Source organism: Brassica napus, chromosome A2 (genome assembly GCF_020379485.1).
Source record: "Brassica napus cultivar Da-Ae chromosome A2, Da-Ae, whole genome shotgun sequence".
Lineage (NCBI taxonomy): Eukaryota > Viridiplantae > Streptophyta > Magnoliopsida > Brassicales > Brassicaceae > Brassica > Brassica napus.
The window spans coordinates 10,853,798-10,876,907 of record NC_063435.1 but is presented as its reverse complement, the minus strand read 5'-3'; the positions used below and the strand labels follow the sequence as shown (position 1 = coordinate 10,876,907).

General features: G+C 37.6%; 8 protein-coding genes and 1 non-coding gene across 10 annotated transcripts; 5 read left to right on the top strand and 4 right to left on the bottom strand.

Moving 5' to 3' along the window:
* Window positions 1-1,048: 1,048 nt before the first annotated feature.
* LOC125587007 (probable 3-hydroxyisobutyrate dehydrogenase-like 2, mitochondrial) lies at window positions 1,049-2,159 on the bottom strand. Its single transcript, XM_048757073.1, has one exon. It carries the CDS (start codon window positions 2,053-2,055, stop codon window positions 1,141-1,143), a length of 915 nt encoding a protein of 304 aa, XP_048613030.1. The 5' UTR covers window positions 2,056-2,159; the 3' UTR covers window positions 1,049-1,140.
* Window positions 2,160-2,348: 189 nt separating this feature from the next.
* On the top strand, window positions 2,349-4,042 carry LOC106443150 (3-ketoacyl-CoA synthase 7). Its single transcript, XM_013884743.3, has one exon. The coding sequence runs from the start codon at window positions 2,479-2,481 to the stop codon at window positions 3,826-3,828; it is 1,350 nt and encodes a 449-aa protein (XP_013740197.2). The 5' UTR covers window positions 2,349-2,478; the 3' UTR covers window positions 3,829-4,042.
* Window positions 4,043-6,997: 2,955 nt separating this feature from the next.
* On the bottom strand, window positions 6,998-9,591 carry LOC106432898 (protein DETOXIFICATION 14). 2 transcript variants are annotated; one of them, XM_013873750.3, is made up of 7 exons: window positions 9,148-9,591; window positions 8,331-8,875; window positions 8,160-8,246; window positions 7,863-7,919; window positions 7,527-7,765; window positions 7,252-7,457; window positions 6,998-7,091 (listed from the first exon to the last, which is right to left on the bottom strand). In XM_013873750.3, exons 1-7 carry the CDS (start codon window positions 9,394-9,396, stop codon window positions 7,020-7,022), a joined length of 1,455 nt encoding a protein of 484 aa, XP_013729204.2. In that variant the 5' UTR covers window positions 9,397-9,591; the 3' UTR covers window positions 6,998-7,019. The 2 variants fall into 2 exon arrangements, with proteins under 2 accessions (XP_013729204.2, XP_022558284.2); XM_022702563.2 differs by lacking the exon at window positions 8,160-8,246 and having other exon boundaries at window positions 9,148-9,589.
* A 1,752-nt stretch (window positions 9,592-11,343) lies between these two features.
* LOC106432931 (ethylene-responsive transcription factor ERF070-like) lies at window positions 11,344-12,281 on the bottom strand. The gene has a single exon (XM_013873779.3). It carries the CDS (start codon window positions 12,052-12,054, stop codon window positions 11,551-11,553), a length of 504 nt encoding a protein of 167 aa, XP_013729233.1. The 5' UTR covers window positions 12,055-12,281; the 3' UTR covers window positions 11,344-11,550.
* A 673-nt stretch (window positions 12,282-12,954) lies between these two features.
* On the top strand, window positions 12,955-14,459 carry LOC106441485 (GDSL esterase/lipase 6). The gene is made up of 4 exons (XM_048757068.1): window positions 12,955-13,231; window positions 13,323-13,468; window positions 13,547-14,012; window positions 14,099-14,459. Exons 1-4 carry the CDS (start codon window positions 12,970-12,972, stop codon window positions 14,329-14,331), a joined length of 1,107 nt encoding a protein of 368 aa, XP_048613025.1. The 5' UTR covers window positions 12,955-12,969; the 3' UTR covers window positions 14,332-14,459.
* Window positions 14,460-14,879: 420 nt separating this feature from the next.
* Window positions 14,880-16,535, bottom strand: LOC125587003 (probable ribose-5-phosphate isomerase 1). Its single transcript, XM_048757067.1, has 2 exons — window positions 16,338-16,535; window positions 14,880-15,903 (listed from the first exon to the last, which is right to left on the bottom strand). The coding sequence occupies exon 2, from the start codon at window positions 15,840-15,842 to the stop codon at window positions 15,063-15,065; it is 780 nt and encodes a 259-aa protein (XP_048613024.1). The 5' UTR covers window positions 15,843-15,903; window positions 16,338-16,535; the 3' UTR covers window positions 14,880-15,062.
* A 1,032-nt stretch (window positions 16,536-17,567) lies between these two features.
* Window positions 17,568-20,538, top strand: LOC106432972 (beta-glucuronosyltransferase GlcAT14A). Its single transcript, XM_013873821.3, has 5 exons — window positions 17,568-17,736; window positions 18,407-19,244; window positions 19,420-19,495; window positions 19,566-19,681; window positions 19,750-20,538. The coding sequence occupies exons 2-5, from the start codon at window positions 18,764-18,766 to the stop codon at window positions 20,262-20,264; spliced, it is 1,188 nt and encodes a 395-aa protein (XP_013729275.2). The 5' UTR covers window positions 17,568-17,736; window positions 18,407-18,763; the 3' UTR covers window positions 20,265-20,538.
* Window positions 17,840-17,911, top strand: TRNAP-UGG. The gene has a single exon. It is a non-coding gene; the product is annotated as a tRNA-Pro (tRNA).
* A 510-nt stretch (window positions 20,539-21,048) lies between the features above and the next one.
* On the top strand, window positions 21,049-22,731 carry LOC106394962 (pentatricopeptide repeat-containing protein At1g71060, mitochondrial). The gene has a single exon (XM_013835509.3). It carries the CDS (start codon window positions 21,069-21,071, stop codon window positions 22,587-22,589), a length of 1,521 nt encoding a protein of 506 aa, XP_013690963.2. The 5' UTR covers window positions 21,049-21,068; the 3' UTR covers window positions 22,590-22,731.
* The last annotated feature ends 379 nt before the right edge of the window (window positions 22,732-23,110 follow it).

Below are 23,110 nucleotides of genomic sequence, written 5' to 3'. Positions count from 1 at the left end.
ACATACAAAATTTTGTCTTATATAATTTGATGTTTGGTTAAATTTTTTGAGATTATAAACGATCATGATGATCTTTGAACTAATAATGTATATATCAATAAATAAGTGAAAGATAATGATGTCTGTAATTACGGACAAAACAACTGGTAATTTTATATTCTTCATACAGAAAATAACTAACAACTAAAAATTATATTATTTATATTATTCACATATATCACAATCTAAATTAACATAAGTATGTCACAATTTTGTTTGTTACAATCGTCTACATTGTTTCTAATTAAATTTAGAAAAAATAACATTTGGTTTTCCTTATTCTTTTTAGAATTATAATTGTTTTTATATTTACTTATATATCTAATATATGTTCTTTCTCTAGTTAAGTATATATTATGAATTTGAAATTTCTTAAATTCGTTCCTCTTTCTTCTCTTGTATTTTGATGCTTCTACTTCTTCTCTGTTCAATGGTTTTTCGAGTAGATGATTGTTGCCTTCAATCAATCATGACTATATTTGCAATCGAGAGGATTGATGAGCACAAGGGTACGAACTCCATTTTCCCTCTACTTCTCGCTGTCCTTGTTACCATACTCTATTGGAGGCAAGTAGTCTATCTGAATACATAAGAATCTTGAGATGGTACATTGTCTCATGAGGCTGTTGTAATTGAAGGTTTTTCTTGATGGTCATCGTTCGTATGCTTTACTCCAGTTTGTTCCCTACATTGTCATTCCATTTGGTGGCTATCACATTACCCTCAATGTATACATATTGTCTCTGTGCTGCAGGTTAGTGCTCACTGTTGAGCTGATATGTTCTTTAGTTCACTTTCTTTTCTAACACATGAAGATGTTCTTACTCTAGAGTCACTTGGTCCCAGGATTCTATCTCTTATCCAAGGTGGAAGAAGCTGCAAAAAAGCCCATATATACCTGGACGCATCATATTCTATTATTCTTAGTTGTCGTTATGGTCCCTGTCTACTCCAACGTAGCAGTGGAAGAAACTCGTTAGGTTATGTTAGTAATGTAAAGATCCATCTCTTACTTTTGATACATGTGTTATTATGATCAACTTCACTACACAGACACACCAAACCGAAGACAAGTTTCTTGAAATCATTAACACGAAAGCATCAGGACATGCCGTTAAGTCTCCTAATAACAGAAACAACCCCTTGAATCCCCAACTTACCATCTCCATTCGCCACCATCCCAGAGAACAACTGCTTACTCAAAGCAGTCCCAGGCATCGCCGCCACGTCACCACCTTCCTCCTCATCCACCGCCATCCCCAAATCTTTCACAATATACTCCGCAAACCCCGTCGCCTTATAATCCCTCTCCGCCATCATCTCCCCGAACAGCCTCATAACCGCCGACCCCGCCGCACCGTCCTTCACCGCGTCAAGCCATCTCTTCGCATCCAAACCCGCCTTCTCCGCGAACACCATCCCTTCCGCGAGCCCCACCAAGTTGCTCCCAGCGCAGATCTGGTTCCCGATCTTACAGCTCTGCCCACTCCCCGCTCCTCCCATATACTTAACCGTCCCCATATTCTTCATCACAGGACACAACAACTCAACCATCTCCGAATCTCCCCCCGCGAATATCGCTAACGTCCCCTCCCGAGCTCCCGCGTCGCCACCAGACACCGGCGCGTCAACCGCCCAGCAGTCTCTCCGCCTCGCTTCCGCGTGAACTTCACGCGCGAGCGCTGGCTGGCTGGAAGTCATGTCGACGGTTACTCCTCCCGGTTTGAGGCCGGAGAGTACACCGTCGGGACCGAGGAGGAGCGATCGGACGTCGTTGGCGTTTCCGACTATGGTGAAAACGACGTCGCTCATCTCGGCTAGCTCTCTCGGGGTGGTGGCGGTGCGAGCGCCTTTGGATTGGAGCGCCTTTGACTTCTTGAGGTCGCGAGCGTAGACGGTGACGGAGTAGCCTGCGGCGAGGATGTGAGAGACCATGGCCGATCCCATGATTCCGATGCCGATCCATCCGATTCGAGTCGTCGAGGGAGTGATGAGCTTCGGGTGTGGAGTTTCCATTTGAGAATAATTGAAGAATCTCTGAGAGACGACGATGCGAGGATAATTAAAAAAATAATTTTTTTTTTGTGTTCTGTACAACAATAATAATTTATTTATTAATAAATTATTTTTTTGTTTTTCCGGATTTTAACTATTTGTTACATAATTTAACTATTAATCTGGTGCTCATTTACAGAGATAGACACTGTCTTGTCTTAAGACTACTGATAGAGACTGTCTGTCTACTCTTCAGACACGTTAATGTTCACTTCCCTTGAAATCATGCAAATGATAGGTCACGAGAACTGAACTTCGTCCCCCTTCACATGCTTACCCTGTGATGCAACAACCTTTACGCTAAACACTATAACCCACACAAAACTCAAAGTTCATGTGTTTCACCCTCTTGTTTCTCTCTTTTCTCAGCTTCGATCCATCAACATGGACTCGTCTTCTCCTTTCATCAACGTCTCCCAAACCTTTATGAGCTTCCCACACGTAGCATCAGCCTTTGTCGTCATAGCCATCTTTAGTTACTATTTCTTCAGACCAAAATGTATATACCTCATTGACTTCTCATGTTACCAACCTCCAGACTTCTTGCGAGCTACAGTCTCCAATTTCATCGAGCATCTTACCATATCCGGGGTGTTTGATCAAGAAAGCCTTGATCTCCAGCAAAAGATTCTAGAGCGGTCAGGAATTGGAGATGGCGCGAGTGTTCCCGTGACGGTTCATGAGATTCCACCGAACTCTTCTCTCTCAGCAGCTAGAGAAGAAACTCATGACATCCTCTTCACTGTTGTTGAAGACCTTTTTTTGAAGCACAAGATAGATCCCAAGAGTATTGACATCCTTGTCTCTAACTGTAGTCTCTTTTGTCCTTCTCCGTCTATAACTTCGATTATTATAAACCGGTTCGGCATGAGGAGTGACATCAAGAGCTTCAGCTTGAGTGGAATGGGGTGCAGCGCGGGGCTTCTTTCGATAAACCTAGTAAAGGATCTTATGAAGATTCATGGTGACTCTTTGGCGTTGGTGTTGAGCATGGAAGCTGTTAGTCCAAATGGTTATAGAGGCAAGTGCAAGTCAATGCTCATTGCTAACACCATCTTCAGAATGGGTGGGGCAGCGATTCTTCTCTCCAATAGGGAGCAAGACAAGCCTAATGCGAAGTATAAACTCCAGCATCTTATTAGAACTCATGTCGGATCAGACAATGAATCATATGAGAGTGTAATGCAGCAGATTGATGAAGAAGGAAATGTGGGAGTAGCTTTGTCTAAGCAGCTTGTGAAGGTAGCATCAAAGGCCTTGAAGATCAACGTGGTGGAGTTAGGTCCTCAAGTGTTACCTTACTCAGAGCAGCTCAAATACATAGTCTCATTCATCAAAAGAAAATGGGGTATGCAGAAGGAGGTATACACACCTAACTTCAAGAAAGCTTTTGAGCATTTCTGTATACATGCTGGAGGAAGAGCTATAATTGACGGTGTGGAGAAGCATCTAAAGCTGGATAAAGAAGATGTAGAAGCGTCAAGGTCAACATTGCATCGGTATGGGAACACATCTTCGTCTTCGCTGTGGTATGAGTTGCAATACCTGGAGGCGAAAGGTAGAATGAAAAAGGGAGATAGAGTATGGCAGATTGGGTTTGGAAGTGGTTTTAAGGCTAACACTGCTGTCTGGAAATGCATCTCCGAGATTGATTCAAAAGACCGGAATGCATGGTCTGATCGAATACACTTGTATCCAGTCTCTGGGGATGGTTCAAGTGCCTTGGAAACATAGCTCCTTTCTTGACATTGATTCAGTACTGCTCCATAGAATAGTTTATCCAATCCTTCACATTTACTCTAGCTTGCTGAAGGAGTGTTTCTACAGCTGTTCTTAACATTCACTCAAGTTTATCCAAAAGTCTTGAGCATCTTCATGCATTGTAGGAAAAAAACTTTCCACATTCTTCGATTCTTGAGCAGTTTCTTTTGGATCACTCCTCTCAGAAGTTTATTGTTATTGCATTCTGAAATAGGATTTAGTCTTACCAGTTAACAAGATTTAGTATGCACCTTTTTTCATTTAGTATGCACATGCAACCATTTTATTCCGTATAACTGTTACTGAAGAACACACAAAAGTCAGGCAATGCCTAAAATACTGAAATTTAAGAAGCCTGAGAACCTTGAAAAATATTCCAGTGGTTTAATTTTAGTAGGTTTAGGCATTCTAATATTGTTTGGATTTGATTCGGATATTTCAGATTTTTTGATAATTCGGTTTAAGAATCTACTATGTATGCAAGTATTTTCCATATTTAGGTCGGTTCGGTTTGGTAAGCTTTGAATTCAAGAATTTGAATATAACTGAATATACATACACATCAAATCTATTAATTTATGGTCATATTTTTTATCTACTTACAAATAGTCTAAGTTAGACCATTACATTTAATTAGCTTTCCTATTATTTCTACTTATATCTAACTTAATTATTATTAAATATATATCCTAACCTAGAATTAAGGAACTAAACTAGAGTTTGAACCCGCACGTCCGTGCGGATATTTTTTTCTTTTATAAATGTATAATTTTGATATTAAATTTACATTTTAGCTTTAAATATTATGTAAATTTTCTTGTTTAGATTTCTTAAATATATATTGATCTAATTTATTTATTTTACTTTGTTATTAAATATTATTTTTGTATACAATACATTTTTAAATTAATTTAATTTACAATACATTTAGTTATATATTTTATAGTATAACTAACCATTTTAGAAATGATGATATAATATGTTAGCCCACATTTGAGTAAAATATGTTTAATTAAAATCATATAATATAGCAACTATATATTTATATAGCACTATAGCTATGAAAATATTAAAAGTTAATTATATTATAAAAATCATGTAGTTGTATAACTATAATTTACCATCCATAATTTCATATTAATAATCAAATTCAAACCAATGTTGTTGTATATTTCTGATGCCTTACAACTAAAACAGCAACTCTATTAGGCTTTGAAAATTTTTAAATGAATAAATAAGAAACAATTAAGTACAATGAAATCTTGTAGTTTTAAATGAAAATAAATGGTGAATGTTTTACAAATGTATAGTAATTAGGATGAAGTTAATGTTGTTAACCATAAAAATAGGAGAGACACATTTGTAATATTAAAAGTAAATTAAGGGAACTTAAAGATATCTTATTTTAAAGGTATATTCCTAGTGAAATATGAATAGGTCCAAACTTAAATGACAACATTTATAAGCAGATAAAAAATAGGACTCTAAATTAATAGAATAGATAACTAATCTATTTTTTTTTTAAATAATGAATTCAATTTATATTAACACTACTTTTAAATAAATAATATTAATTTAAAAAGAATTAAATAAGCCTACTAATTCATATATACAATTGTACTTTAATTCAAATGCAAGAAACAAATTCTGTAAAACCCTCACCAAATACATATAATATAATTCTTATAGATAAAATATTAAAATTAGATATATATATATATATATATATATATGATAAAATAAATAGTAACAGTCATTAATATTTAATGAAATGTTGGAACATATTATTATTGATATTTTATGAGTATAGTTTCACAGGTTATTTCAACACATATAAAATATTTATCAAATATAAAACTAATTGAACAAAACATAAAATATACTTAAATTATACTTGAGCGTTCATGTACCCATTGCGATATGGGTTGGGTATTTGAAATTTTGGTTCTAATTTATATCATATCCTAAGTCTCATTCTGGTAAATTTGTAAGTACGGATCGAGTCAGATATAACACATCGGTTGTGCTTCTAATTTGTATCACATATAAAATCCATAAAGTAACCGTATATTGTTCTGATTCAGGTTATGTGATTTTGGTTCGAATAGATCTGAAGTTAAATTCAAAATTGAAAAGCAAAATATAAAAAATAAACTTATTTATATAGGATTGAATATTTAAGGCACTTATTGAGGATTTAATACTTATTTTTAGATATAATTTCAAAATAATTATGGAATTGAATATTTGAAGTACATATTATGTTTCAAATATTTTTATTTGCGATTAATTTGGAATTTTGGATCTATTTTTTAGATTTTTTTTGGGGGGTGGGGGGAGGGGGGGTTTGGTTTTTTATGTTGCCCATTTGGATTCACCTAATAACACTTTGGGTTAGGATACGTGGTGTACCATCCTACAATAACTATTATGGATTTCTTACATTTCAGAATGGTATGGATTATTTTTTGCTTTGAGTTAGGTATTGACTTTGGGTTACCAATTTTACGTCCACGCTTACTTTAAATTAAGAAAAAATGTGGTTATATAAATTTTTAACAAAATATTGACATCTCTTTAAGTGTTTTCATCCGAACTTATATTTATTTACAAACCAAGACAAATGTCTAAAAATGAAACTGAACTTCAAATAAACCAAACATAAAATATATTAACAAATGACATAACATTTTCGGGTTTAGGAAAGACTTATGATATAGAAACAATTTCGGATATCTTCGGATTAACTTTCGATATTATATATATGGAGCACATATGATCAGGTTTGGATATACAGTTTGCTAACTCAATATCCATTCAAGTATTTTTTTTATAAATCTGATCAGGTTTGCGTTCAGACTTTTTGGACTGGATTCGGTTGGGAGTTATGCCAACCCTTTACTTAGTGTCTCTCGTTAGGATTTTATTCCATTTCAAATTAACTAGACAAGGTCTTTGTTTTGGATATTTTTAAATAACTAATATTTTTTGATTAACGATTATCAACCTTTGATTGGAAAAGAACATCATGTTCATGTGTTTGGGAAGAAAGTAGATGCCATAACTCATGTGCACGTACATGTGTGTGCACATTCTAATCCTTCCCATTACTGTTTTAGTGTATTCTTAAATGACAAAGTAATGATCCAATAACTCTTTTGATTTTAACTGATGATCTCTACATGTTCGTCGTCTTCAAACTCATCACCCATCAATCTTTCTCTTGCCTTCCTCACCTGCAATGCCCACATGATTCATATGAATATTAAATAGACATCACTTTCACTTAACTCTCTTACATTGACTAATCATGGTTGTGCTTTCACAATCATTAAATTTATGAAACCAACATATCAAATTAAAAGACGTACGTATCACTTTCAGTAATTTACTAACCTGTTGTTTCCAGTTGGTGAGGCTGACGATAAGACCAAGCAAAACAGCTTGTACACAAGACCCGACAGTGATACCAATCCAGAGTCCTCTTCCTCTCATTTTAAACGTAAATCCTAACACAACAGCAGTTGGTATTCCAAAAAGATAATATGCAGCTAGGTTAACATATGCTCCAATGTCTTGCCTCCCTGATCCTCTAGCCACACCTGTTTTTATTCATTAAGTTAGTCTCTTAATTATTCAATGACTTCAACACTATAGGAACAGATTCTAACCTGAAAGAACTGCGTGAAGAGCATCGAATATGACTGATAAAGAAACCAGAGGAGCCATTGTTCTTACATAATCCACAACTTCGGTTTCAGAGCTGAATAGGTAACCAAATACGTTTCTTGCAGCAAAGACTATCGCACTCACCATCAGTGCTTCCACTCCTGTGATAACCATCACTGTGTAAACCGCCATTCGAGCTTTTTTTGGGTTTCCAGCTCCCAATTCGTTTGCAACTCTTGTACTGCATACAACACCAATAAAATATAAAGACAGCTGTGATCAGATGGTTTTTAGATATCTCCTTTTCTTATTAATCGGAAAAAAAAAAGAGAAAAAACCTTGCTGCTGCGCCTAGACTCTCCGGTATTTGGTACAAGGAGGAGATTGTTGATAGACTGTTAAAACAAGGAAGCATGCAAGTAAGTTTATATGATGATATTTCATTCCAAAATACAAGCAAAGCCGGTCATGGGCTTAGAGAAGTGAAACATTGGTCTTTGCTCTCCAAATTTTTTAAATCAGTATAAATGAACATATGCTCCTAAATTGATAAGAAAATAGATTTATCAAAATTCTTACTAAATTGTTTGTGGTCCCTAAAATGGTAGGACCGGTCTAAAAGATAAGGAACATACCACACTGAGAGAACAGAGGTTTCTAGCTTTGGATTTGGTAGAATCCCAGAGAGCATGACAAGAAATTCGAATGACCACCACTCAAGGCTAATTCAACACCATAACACACAATAATATGATCATTACAGTGTGACCAAAACCAAAAAAGAAACAAAGAGGGTTTGTTCATACCAAATCATAGATGCAGATGGGACTCCAAACCGGAAAAACTCTTTCATTCCTTTAAACACACTCATGGAGATCTTCCCACGAGTCTTGCTACAGGTAGAAGAAAACGTCATATACAATCCAAGCACAGTCGCGTTAAGCCAGTAAGAAACACTGATCGCAATAGCTGCACCTAAGCTTCCAAGCCCAAACTTGAAAACCAAACTCCAGCAAAGAACAACATGGCAACACAGAGCAGACATTGAGCTCATAATCAAAGGCAAAACCAAACTCTGAGCTTGGAAAAACCGAACAAGGGGTTGTAATGTCGCGTAAGCAAAGAGTGCTGGTATGAGCCTAGTGGCAAACTTTCCTGCTTCTTGAGAAACAAGAGGATCTTGTCCGATGAAAGAGAGTATCTCACCCATGTAACTCCAGAGAACAGACAAAGGGATAGAAACAATGAACAGAGAGAAGATCCCTGTGTAAGTATGTTCGCCAAGCTTCTCAAACTGCTTAGCTCCATTAGCTTGACCACATAAAGTCTCCAACGCACTAGCCAATCCAAACTGTAAACAATTTTTTTAAAAAAATTTACATAAGCATAGATCTTTTCTTTTTATTAAAATTCTTACTAAATTTTTTTATTAAATGTTTTACTAAATTATATATAGCTCCAAAATCTTAGTTGGCATAGTTTTTCGCAATGTTCTAAAAATAGCTAGGCGATGGTTAGGCGTTTAATAGAGGATTATTGTTTAGGTGGTCGATTTTTTGGGGGTCGCCGTGATTTTTAGAACTGGTTTTTCAAGAGAAGAGAGGATAGAGAAAGAGATCATACGACGAGGCTAAAGCCGGTGACACTGCAGAAATAAACGGCTATGGCAGTGCTTGAGAGGTAAAGCTCACCGAGATGACCAACCATCATGATCGATATGACTTGGAGAAAGTACATGGAAGAGTTCACTGCAATCATGGGACCTGCTATGTAACTGAGCCTCCTCATCTCCCGGAGAAACCGATCTCTCGTGCTGACTTCTTCTTCTCCTCCGCCGCTCAGAGCGAGCAGACCCTTCTCCGCCGTGTCCATTTTTCCTGAGTTATCTGCTGTTTCTCCGGAGACTTCGAGATTTGTGATGAATATTAATAAAAGTCTCCCTACTTTGTATAGCAGTAGTAGTAGTTATTTATATTTGTGGAAGTTAGCGGAGTGTCGTGTTATGATTCTATATCTCTTCAAGATGCAGCAGCGTCTCACTTTGTCACCAATGCATGTGTTCTCTGTCATTCATCTAATTGGGGCATTATACTGATGCCTAATTAAGAAAACGCATCTGAGATCAACCGTTGGTGAAAAGTTTCTGTATTGAAATTACCAAACTTAAATACATTGTAATTTGTTAAAAGAGAACAAAATTTATAGTTCTCTGATTGGTTAAAAGAGTTTCAATGTTTATTATAACATTTCCAATTCATGTCTATATTTACATATAATATTATTTAGAGGTAAATTTATTCCAATCCATTTTTTTGAAATAGTTTTTTTCTCTTTCTTTATTTTAGAAAAATAACATTTAATTATATTTAGAATATATAAGAATGCTATTTTAAAGTGAATTAGAATAAATTTTACCTTAAAATTATTCTATTTTATACTATAAAATAGCAAAATATATTAGAAATGGTTAAAATTTAGTTTCAATGTTGATTATATTGGCAATACGGATGCTTGTGTCTTCCTCTTCAAGGCACTCACTAAAAAACAAAAACTCTTCATGCTTTTATATCATGTCAAGTTGGGAACCACCCATTTTCAAATTTATAATCAACGATACAAGCGAAAATTTGTATGCCTTTTTTAAACCCACTCAATGTGTTTCCTCACTCTTTTCTTGTTTTCTTCAGAGATGTTTGCTTCCAATCTCCATAATTTTTAAGTATTTCCTTTTGGAATTTAGCGGTCAGCCGTATTGTGATTCTTCTACTCCTCTAAAAAGGAAAAGGAAAAAACGTTTCCTTCGGCCGCCTAAAGTTTTCATAGGCTTCTACTAGCAAATTAGGAATTAAACATGTATAGCTGAACACATACAAGGATCAAAAGATGCAAAAAACATATAAATTAGTTTAGTGAAGCCAATACAATGTTTGTATTTTATGGTGGCGACAAATTAGTAGACATTTTGATTCCATTTTTTTTTTTTGCGATTTGATTCCTTTTCTTGTTTTTAAGTTTTTTCCATGTACAAAAATATGAATAACTACACACAAGTACATTTATAGAAACAAGAATTGTGTAGTGTTCGAATAGCTTTACATATTTACAAATTATATTTTCAAACTAGCGGTTTCGTTATTTTTCCGGGTTCAGTTATGTTAATTTCTTTTTAGTAATTGCAATTGAACTCTAATCAGTGAAAAACCTCTATTCAAAGTAGACATGAGGGTCAAGATATCGTTTGGATTCGGTCCAGTCATTCATATTTTCGAATATTCAGTTTAGAAATTTAATATCCATTCAGATTTTCCTTTTTTCTGTGGATCAGAGGGTTCGGTAAGTTTTGGATTCAGAAACCTTTGGGTGTAACCAAAATCTTATATCTTTGTATTAATTATTCAAAAATACATATAATATTAAAATGTTTTTGGGGTTTTCATCTAAACTTATATTTAGACCAAACTAACATAAAAATCCAAAAATAAATTGAGGTTCAAATAACTAAAACACAATCTGTCAACAAAACACACACAGAAAATATTTGGATCTTAGAAAAAAATATGTTATAAACATCTTATATAATTTTGGATATTTTCTGGATTGAATTCGATGGGTCCGAAACTCTGAAAAAATGCCCAACATTCATTATTTTGGTTTCGTTCGGTTAATATTCAGTTCAATTTAGTTCGAATATAAACTGAATTCTAACGAATAACTAACCCGAAATTGATTGGATTTGGTATGATTGGTTTGGTTAACTTAAAACATCTCCAATCTATCTCCAGGTGAGTTTCCTCTTATAACGAATAAATCCCAATTAAGAAAAACCCCAACTTTCCTAATCTTTATATCAGGGTTTCAATCTCGTCGTCGATGTAACAAACACATACACAGAGAGACCATAACATGAGAGACCACAAGCAACATGAGGAGATTCAGCACAGACAGATTCATTTACAAAGTCCATTACAACAGACCTTCATTGCTAATTCAACACGACCAACTAAATGACAAAACAAATCCCCAACTTCACGCGACTCGAGCTACGGCGGATGCGCCAGCCACCATCTTTACCTCCTGACTCTCCGCCGGGAAACTGAAATTGGTCGGCGCGTGAGGTCCAATAAGCTGAACAGCCGCGTTATCATAAGCAAGAGCAGCTTCCTCCGCCGTGTCGAAAGTCCCAAGCCAGAGACGATCGCGCCGTCCCTTGAGAGCTCGGCCGCATCTGATCTCAGCCGCCCATTTCCCCCACGGCCTCTGCCTCACTCCGCGGAACTTCTTCTTCCCCCCCTCCGCCGTCGCCTTGAGAAACTCCGCCGGGATCCTGATTTTGAACCGCGTCTTGCAGGCGTCGCGGTTGTCGTCGGAATCGGGAGGGTCGATTACGATCTCCTTGACGAGGCGTTTCCCGCGGCGGCGGCGGACCTGGGCTGTTGTTGTTGTTTCTCGGCAGGGCTCCTCCGTGTCTTCGTCGCTGGAAGAATCGGTGGCTTCTGCGTCGGTGACTGAGATTCTGACGATGCGCTTCATCTAGGGATGGTGAATTTTGAAAATTAGGGTTTCGTCTCAGGGGGGGTAATAAAGGAGGGAGAGAGGCTCCCCTGTTGCTTTGGGCATTTTCTGATGCTTTGAGAATATGTTTTTATTCTTTTAGAATCTCCTTTTCCTGATGCCTCTCCATTTGTTTTTTTTATTATTTTTGTCCTAAAATCGATAAGCTTTTGAGGTCAGGCCCATACGGTCCATTAAAATTGCAAGAAAATAAGTGTGTTTTGTTTTGTTTTTTCGACAAATTGTAAATAGATCAAATCTCCAAAATATCAACTTTCTAAGTTTATATCACAAAAATAGCACTCAAAAACTAAAATGACCAAAATAGCATTTTATCTTTTAAAAATTTAAATTTTTTTATTTTTCAAAATTTGAAATCTTATCTCAAAAACCTCATTTCTCAACTCTAAACCCTAAAACCTAAACTCTAAACCCTAAACCCCACCCTTTGAGTGCTATTTTTGTGATTTTTGGCCTTGAATGTTAGTTTGGGAACAAAAACTTGATTTAGTGCTATTTTGATCTTTTTCTCTTGCAGATATCATTATTTCGATTTTTTTTTAGTTATTGTGTTTTGATAATAGACAAATTGAAAACATGATAGAAACACAATTCTTAAAAGTTTATTTTCTAATTAGTTAACAAATACTAGTTAGATAATATTGTTTATTTTCTAATATTGTTTTTAAGGTAATTGAACAATCACAGGAATCATATATAACTAAGAAGAAACAGAAAATTAGGAACAACTCCTAACTTTAATCACACCAAAGAGAAACTGTATAAACATGAACAATGCTCTTGCCTTTCCGTTGCAAATTTTTCCATACCTTAATTTCAGTGTGACTGACTCTACACTAATCTAAATCATGTGAGTGTTAATATATATAACTAATGTCTTTGAATTTATCCTCACACATGTCTTCAATGGACTTACTCGTTACTCTGCTCCTTCTAGCCTCTCCCGTGGCTCTGGCCAAGTCTTCTCCCTCCCTTCCTGCCATCTTTACCTTTGGCGACTCCATTTTCGACGCAGGAAACAATCATTTCAACAAAAACTGCACTGCTCAAGCTGATTTTCCTCCTTATGGCTCTTCCTTCTTCCACCAACCTACCGGAAGGTTTACCAATGGAAGAACCGTAGCTGACTTCATATGTAACAATAATAATAATGTCTCCCAACTCTTTAATTACTTGCTTTTTCCTCAAGACACCTTACTTTTCTCTATCCTTTTTTTTCCTTGCAGCACAATTTATAGGTCTTCCATTACAGAAACCATTCTTGGAACTGCATATCCAAATCATGAACGGAACTTTAAAACGATTCCCTTCTAATGGCATTAACTTCGCCAGTGCCGGTAGTGGATTCTTGCTTGATACCAACAAAGACATGGTAACTATATAACTATAACATTTCTCTCTCTTAATGTTTTGTTTCTTATGAATCATCCGTTTACATGTATAAATCCAGAGAGTGACACCGATCCAAACCCAACTTCAGCAATTCCAAACACTTGTAGAGCAGAACAAAATAGAAAAATCTATAATCCAAGAATCTCTCTTCTTATTAGAGTCTGGTTCTAACGACATCTTTAACTACTTTCTTCCATTCCAAACCACTACACTCTCTCCAGACGACTATGTAGACTCAATGTTAACCCAAGTTAACAAAACCATTGATCAAATCTACAAACTAGGAGCTCGTCGCATCGCCATCTTCTCTTTAGGTCCAGTAGGATGTGTCCCTGCAAGAGCCTTGCTTCCTAATGCCCCAACCAATAAATGCTTTGGCAAGATGAATGTTATGGCCAAGAAGTATAACAGAAGACTTGAAGATATAGTGAACATAATCCCCACTAAGTACCCTGGATCCATTGCAGTGTTTGGAGCTGTGTATGCTATCACTCACAGATTCCAAACCTACCCCGCTCGTTACGGTACACAATACAGCTGATTAATTTCTCTTTCTTTGATAAATTTTTCAAATGTCTATTATTAAACTGAATAATGCCCTTGGCTAAAGGGTTTTCGGATGTGTCGAACGCGTGTTGTGGGGGCGGGACACTGGGAGGGTTGAAGCAGTGTGGAAGAGAAGGATACAAGATTTGTAATAACCCCAACGAGTTTATGTTTTGGGATTTTTATCATCCGACAGAACGTACTTACCATCTCATGTCAAAAGCTTTGTGGAATGGAAACAAGAACAAGATAAGACCGTTCAATCTCATGGCTCTTGCCACCAACTTCACATTTTAAAAGCAAGAAAGTGAAACTTTGCTCCACTTCTAGTCTCCTCTCTTCTAATGTTACATAAAAAGCTACACAATGATGTTATTGTTTTCGTTCGTATCTTCTATGAAATACAATATATGATTTTATCTATCTTATACCTGTCTACTATACGTATTCTACAGAAAGTTTAGTTTCGTCACCTGACCTGAGTGATGGATACACAAACACTTCCTCCCTTTGGGGGCAGTTCGCATAGAATATCCACAGCACCAGACATATAGTAACACTCCAACATAGATCATTCATTATCTGTTGTTTTCACTTCTAATGTCTCTGCTGCAGTGTTCATTTCTACATTTTATGTCTCGATTTCACCCACCACATCAGAGATATTGAGTCACGTTCTGGAGAACCCCACACAGTTTAGTCTGGCTGATTTACCAGACTTAAGAGAATGCAATGCTTCCGTATGAAACTTACTTTGTCCAACAGTAAAATAAAACATAATATTAAATGGTGGATGTTTTGGGCAATTGAGTAACAGTATGAAGCATCCAGTTTGTTTTGTAAAATAGAGAAAGTTCGGGACCACTTTTGCAATTCCATCTGAACTTGTTTAAAACCAACCAAACAAACAGTAAGCAGTTCAAGAGTCAAACTCTTAACATACTGACCAAGAATAAGTCAAAGGGTTTACAGAAGCAAAGATCCATCTTAAACCATAAACCCTAATTTGTTTCGATGAAATGACCCTTTTACCCAAACCTATCCTTAACGGTTACACCGGATTTCCCGGCGACGATCAAGGTCGTCGCGATCCCCAGGAACATCCCGTGCTCCACCACTCCGGGCAACCTCAATATCTTCTCGCTCGCCGCCTCCAAATCTCCCATATCCCTCTCCAAGTACAGATCCACCACGTAATTCCCGTTGTCCGTCACAGCCGCCGCCTCTCCGCCGCTCATCACCCTAAGCTTCGCCTTGCACCCCGCTTCTCTGAAAAGCTCCTCCAGCTTCCCCCTCGTGAAGTTGCAGCAGAACGGCACGACCTCCACGGGAACGGCGAGCCCGCTTCCGCCGATATGCTTCACGAGCTTGGACTCGTCGACGATCACCACGAACTTCTTCGACGCTCCCTCCACCATCTTCTCCCTCAGCAGCGACCCGCCGCGTCCTTTGACGAGATTGAGGGCGGGGTCGACTTCGTCGGCGCCGTCGATGGATAGATCCACGACGGGGTGAGAGTCTAGATCGGATAACGGTATCCCGAGAGAAACCGCCTGCTCGTGCGTCGTGGTGGAAGTGGGGATTCCGATTATGTCGCGGAGCTTGCCTTGGCGGAGAAGCTCGCTGATGCGAGCCACGGCGTGTTTGGCGGTGGAGCCGGTGCCGAGGCCGACGACCATTCCGGATTTGACGTACTCGACGGCTTTGTAGGCGGCGAGTTTCTTGAGATCGTCTTGGGTGAGGTTTGAGGGAAGCGGCGAGTCGTCGACGACGGAGGATGTGACGAGAGGATTGGAGGCAGAACCCATTGTGTTTAAGTTCAAGAGATGCGGACTTGCTTTGTGATTCGAATGCACAAAATGTTATGATCTAAACTATTAAAACTGAAGTACAAATAAATTTTAACCCTAAGTTTTTCTCAATAATTACCATTCAATGCCACTGACCTTATAAATAGCAATTTCTATAAAAATTATTATGAAATTGTCTAATATTTAACTATCTAATAAATTTAGAAGATATCCAATCATTCATTTATTTAAAAAATCAAAATCAAAAAATCAATTTTACAATCCATAAAAAACTATAAAATAGATTAAATGATAAGATTAATTTATTAGTTTATTAAAAATTAAACTAATCAAAATCATTTAAAATTTTCAGAATAATAAAACTAACTCAGTTATATTTAACTAATTATCATCTTATAATTTAATTAGTACAATAATATATGTATTTAATTTTTAAATATTTATAAAAATTAAAAACAAATACCCGTGCGGAAGCACGGGTCAAGATCTAGTGGTGTTTTAAAGAAAGAGACTTTACAAAGACAGAACTTTAGAAGAATCGTATTCGCCTTCTTTGACGGTCGTATTTAAAAGGGTAAACCTAAAGTTTATATGTAATCAGATTGATACGGAGATCTCTCAAGAAATATATATTAAAGTATGGATTTTTTTTTTTGAACTTAAAAGTATGGATTTTATCTTATTCACATTATACACAGTATCTAAAAGCTTAACTCTCTTATTATTAGCATGATTTTTGTGTCACCAATCAGAGGCCATGGGTATCATGCCATTTGGATACCATTGAATGGTGAAGTAAAGAGGCATTATTTTTGGATCTTTGCAATAATTTACTTTCATATAATCCATCTTCATTCTATTTACTCTAGATATGGTGTTGAACTTTTTTACACATTTCCTTATTTTTTTCTTACATTTTAAGTGATACATTTATGTTTTAAAATTAGTTAATAATGAATAAAATAATTTAAAATATATATAAACGTTGTGGAAAATATAAAGTGACTGATATAGTTTTTTTTGGTAAAATTGATATAGTTAGTACAATTATTAATAAATCATAGATAAATACTTATTATATTTTGTATGTGTGAAGTAGCCAAAATATCCATTCCAAAGAATCAAATTCCGAGACATAACACGTTTATGAGTAAGTTCCTCGCATATTCCAATCCCACTATCTTTCAAAGCAACCTCTCTCCACCATTGGATATGATGACGGTGGCCCGTCTCTTTTTACATTTTAATTAAGAAAGGTCACTCTTCCGTGAATACATATCTAATCTCAAGCATGTGAATACGGATGATGCTTTCTATTTTAGATGATTAAAACCAGGAAATAAGGTATCATGTAACTTGTAACTGCACGGTTCATGCCATTGTTGGTAGGAATGCATACATATACAATATCAAAACATATAGCTTTTCAAATGGGTCACATATTTACCAAAGTTAATGTATTGACTGATCCATCACATTGTTTACATTTTGCAAGAAAGATTTTACTGACGGCCGGTTTAAAGTTAAGTCCGGACCGAACAAATCGTACCACTACCGCGCTACTTCAAAGTTAAAACACCGAACATAAGGGTTTACACACGTGGGAATAAAATATCTGTCACAAACCAAAACAGTTCCACGTGGGATGCCTACGCAAACTTACTGACACGTGTTTGTATATAATTGGTTTAACGGATTACAACATGGTTCGGATCCGAAATTCCGATAGATCCCGGATCGATTTCTTCTGCCCTAAAGAAAGACCTACGTCGTTGGTTTGAAGCTTCGGTTCGAATGTCGTCTTCTTGATGGATTCGCCTTGATCATCCTCCCAAGTACTCCTAAATCACTCTAGAGAAGAACCGAGTACCGCCCGGAAGACAGATCAATGGTATGTTCTTGTCCTGGGTTCCTCTGCTAAGGATGCTTCCTTCTATAAGTTCTGATCTGTATTTTTCACTGTAAGTGCTGTTTCGATTTTGTTTATCACATATGGGCGTTTGGTCTAGTGGTATGATTCTCGCTTTGGGTGCGAGAGGTCCCGAGTTCGATTCTCGGAACGCCCCTCTATTATTTTTTTCTGTTTTGATTACCAAAGAAAGTTGATTTTGTTAATGGAAAAGCATTTATGTTGAGGTGATATACATATGAATTCAAACCGGCTTCTATTGACAAGAAAAGGTCAGAAACTCTACACAAGAAGAAGGAGAACAGAGTTTCAGTTAAGTTTCAAAATAACCAACTTGGTAATAAACCTGAATATGTTGAGAACGTAAGCAAGGAGGTCAACTCCGTGTAACTAAACAACAATTCAAACAAACTTATACCAACAATATTTCCAAACAAAAGACCTTGTGTCTCTGTGATTGCTTTGAAAATCCAAAAGGGTAAGTTTTTACTTACTAAGATCGAACGAGCAAGTTATAAATGATATGATCTAGTTACTATTTCTGGAAGCTAGGACATATTAATAAGATCTGAATCCAAAATCTACTTTGTGTTTTAAAGCTGCCCATTTTTATTTTTTTCCTCGCACTAACCGGCGTGTGATAATCACGCAGGCATATATCAAGGAGCGTGTAACACACGCGCTATAGAAGGATCGAGTGGTGGAATAAAGAGTTTGCAATTACTGTTAACACAAGCGAGTTAAAAAAAAGGTACACAACCGACTGAGATCGGAGATCGAAACCTGTACCTGAGAGAATCCTTGTCTTCTTCCTTCTCTTCTTACCCTAACCTTTATTCTCACTCTCTCTCTTCCACTCTCCCTAACCTCCATCTTGTCTTATTCATTGCTTCTTCTCTCCGCCACCTAGAGATCTCACCAGAGTCCGATCCCAATCAAGATCTCAACCTCCACCTCTCTCAAACCTTCTAACTCTGATCCCTAAAAAAAAGACTCCATAGATGCAACGATGGGAGCTGAGAAGAAATGGCTGTTCACACTCTTCTCCGTAGCCTTCCTCTCCGTCTTCCTCCTCTTGCTCTACTCTTTCTCCGCTTTCACCTCTAACCCTTTCCCTTCCCCTATCCGCCACGGTCCTCACTACCCGCCATCTTTCGCTTATTACATAACCGGCGGTCGTGGGGACGGTGACCGGATCTTCCGGTTGCTCCTCGCGGTTTATCACCCTAGGAACCGGTACCTTCTCCACCTGGGAGCTGAAGCTGCTGACGCCGAGAGGGTTGCTCTTCTCTCCGACTTGAAATCTGTGCCTGCTGTGAGTGCCTTTGGGAACGTTGATGTGTTGGGGAAGGTTCATCGGCTCTCCGAGAATGGCGCGTCTAAGGTTGCTGATACTCTTCACGCCGTGTCGATCTTGCTGAAGCTTGGTCGTTCTTGGAACTGGTTTATTGAGCTGAGTGCCTTGGATTATCCCCTGATGACTCAAGACGGTAATGAATCATTTCCACTCTAGATCTTTGTTTGGACATCTCTTTGTGAGCTTGTTATGTTTGGTCTTTATTGCATAACAGAAGCTTTAGATATTTATTAATCCACTCACTTCTTCTATTTGTCTTCATATGATTCAAAAGTAACGTTTTATTCCACTCATGATTTCTCTTTCAGACCTGTCTCATGTGTTTGCCTCGGTGAATAGAAGCGTCAACTTCATTGATCATACTAGTGATCTTGCTTGGAAAGAGTAAGTATATATATACTAACAATGTTTGTTACATTCAGTGTGGATAATGAATAATGGTATGTTTCGGTAGATCTCAGAGAATCAAGCCTATTGTTGTGGATCCAGCACTTTACTTGGCCAGAAGAACACAGCTCTTCACTGCCACCGAGAAACGACCAACACCAGATGCTTTCAAAGTCTTTACAGGTTAAAATATTCAGCACCTAATAATACTTTCTGGGGTTACATAGTCCCTAACATGTAATGTCACGCAGGCTCGCCGTGGATCGTACTGAGCAGATCTTTCCTTGAATACAGCATCTTCGGTTGGGACAATCTACCAAGAATACTCCTCATGTATTTCAACAACGTCATCCTCTCCGAAGAATGCTACTTCCACACGGTCATCTGCAACGCCCCCGAGTTCATTAACACGACGGTCAACGCTGACTTACGCTACATGATATGGGACAGCCCTCCGAAGATGGAGCCACACTTCCTCACCACACCGGATTTCGATCAGATGGCCTCAAGCGGAGCGGCTTTCGCCCGGCAGTTCAAGAAGGACGATCCGGTCCTCGACAAGGTCGATAGAGAGATCTTGAAACGGGGACGGTACAGGGTGACCCCTGGAGCTTGGTGCGCGAGCCATAGTAGCTGGTGGACTGATCCTTGCTCGGAGTGGGATGATGTCAACGTGGTGAAAGCTGGTCCTCAGGCTAAGAAGCTGGATGAGACGATAACGAATTTTCTTGATGATTTGAATTCACAGACAAATCAATGCAAGTGAAGAAGAATGGTGGGATTGTCTGAAATCATTACACACGGGACACGACACAGGATTACATTTGTTTTCTGTCTGAAAGGTTAATTCTTTGGACAATAGTGGGGCTGTATTTATACGAGGAGAAGAGAAAGGAGAGATTTCTTCTCCTTTCCCATGATTTTGTAATTCCTTTTGTTAACGCATGATGTGTCGTTGTCCACCTTTGTTCTTGTTGTATCTCTTAGTTAACGGACTGTGACTTGTAGGGTTTAAAGTAAGCCTGGCATTTTAAACGAAATTGAATTGATGGTCCAAAAAAAAAGAAAATTGATGGTCAAATACTTGCACGGTTCATGTTTTTTTTTTATATTGGAAAACTGAAACCTAACCAGAATTAAATCAGGAATGAATCGAATTGGTTTTTAAAATTCTAAAATATAATTTGTATCAAAAATATATATTATATTTAGTTATGAAATAATCAAGTTACTCAAAAAGTTGAATTATTAAAAAAACATATATTTAAATGATTTACTATTTTATACGAGCAAACTGAATTATCTAGCGTTTAATCGCAAAAACTCACTGTCTAACTTTTTAACTTTTTATCCTAAACTATCTGGATAAATTGAAACTGAATGAAAGTTAATTGGATCTGATTATTTTTTGGATATTACGTCTTTGATTTTATTATCTGAACCAAACAAAGTAAGAGAAATGACATCAAACCGAATTTCATAAACCGAATTTCACAAATCGAAAAATTTAAACCGAGAACCGGGGGATTTAAAAAGGTAATCGAAAATGAAATGTTAAGTTTCTACTCCAATGATATTCGCTTGCATCATCCGCTTAGCCGGGAGACAGTTCTCTCGTCGTGTCTACTGTAGAATATTATCTGTCGGAGAACAGAGCTTGAATCTCGAATGGACTCACAAAGCTTCAAACTTGATTCTCCACAAATCATTACACAGTCCTTCCGTCGAAACCCAAGTCGGAGTTTCGCAAGACGCCGATAGAATCTGCAAGATCCTCTCCAAATCTACCGACTCAACCGTCGAAACCCTCCTCAACAAAGCTTCCATCGAACTCTCCCCGTCGCTAGTCGAAGAAGTACTGAAGAAGCTGAGCAACGCCGGCGTCCTAGCCTTCTCCGTCTTCAAATACGCCGAGAATCAAAAGGGTTTCAAGCACACCACCGCGACCTACAACGCGTTGATCGAGTCCTTAGGCAAGATCAAGCAGTTCAAGCTCGCGTGGAGTTTGGTAGACGACATGAAACACAAGAAGCTTCTGAGCAAAGACACGTTCGCGCTGATCTCCAGACGCTACGCTCGAGCCAGGAAGGTTAAGGAAGCGATCACCGCGTTTCAGAGGATGGAAGAGTATGGGTTTAAGATGGAGGTTTGTGATTTTAACCGTATGCTGGATACTTTAAGCAAATCAAGAAACGTTGGTGATGCACAGAAGGTGTTCGACAAAATGAAGAAGAAAAGGTTTGAGCCTGATGTGAAGTCTTACACTATTTTACTCGAAGGGTGGGGTCAGGAGATGAATCTTTTGAGAGTTAATGAGGTTTACGGAGAGATGAAGGACAAAGGTTTTGAGCCTGATGTTGTTACTTATGGGATCATTATCAACGCGCATTGTAAGGCTAAAAAGCATGACGAGGCTATTAGATTCTTTAGTGAGATGGAGATGAGGAGTTGCAAGCCAAGTCCTCATATTTTCTGTAGTCTGATCAATGGGCTTGGTTCCGAGAGGAGGCTGAATCAAGCTCTTGAGTTCTTCGAGAGGTCGAAGAGTTCGGGGTTCCCCCTTGAAGCTCCTACTTACAACGCGTTAGTAGGAGCTTATTGTTGGTCGCAGAGAGTCGAAGACGCGTTTAAGGTGGTGGAAGAGATGAGAACGAAAGGGATAGGGCCAAATGCTAGGACTTATGATATAATCCTGCATCATCTGATCCGGATGCAGCGGACGAAAGAAGCTTATGAGGTTTATCAGAAGATGAGCTGTGAGCCGACCGTGAGTACTTACGAGATCATGGTGAGGATGTTCTGTAATAAAGAGAGATTGGACATGGCGATCAAGATTTGGGATGAGATGAAAGGAAAAGGTGTGCTTCCGGGAATGCACATGTTCTCTAGTTTGATTACAGCTTTGTGTAATGAGAACAAGTTAGATGAGGCTTGTGAGTATTTCAGTGAGATGTTGGATGTGGGTATTAAGGCACCGGGGCATATGTTTAGCCGGCTTAAACAAGCGCTTCTCGATGAAGGCAGGAAAGATAAAGTCGCCGAGTTGGCTGTGAAGATGGATAGGCTGAGAAAAACTCAACTCCTTGGCTGAGACGGGTTTTCACGGCTAGGTCTTTCTTCTTGCTTATATCTTCTACTACATTTTGTTTCATCTTTTTGGACTATTGGATTTTTATGACCTATGATCTATATCCATATTTTCAAAATATAATACAAAACGATCTAAATTGAAATGACGTAGGGTCCGATTGGTTTAGGCTATAGAAGCTTTCACTTTTTTCTGCAGTCTTCAATGTTTATTTTTTATCAATCACATTTTTAAAATTTAAAAGTCCTCAAAGTCTTCCTAAACTTTCTCAAAGTCCTCTTTTTCTTTGTTTTCACTTGTTAGGTTAGTTTTTTTTAAAGCCAATACTTTGTGACTTTAGACTATTTTTACGATTCCTTTTTAGTTTTTACATTATAAAGCCTTAAAAGTTTTAGAAGTCACTTTTTTGTTAAAATCCCAGCCATGACAGTCCAAATCAATTGGATCCCTAACAAGGTAACGAAAAGTTAGACTATGTACCTTACAAACCAATAACTTATATACATAGTATAACTTTTCTTTAC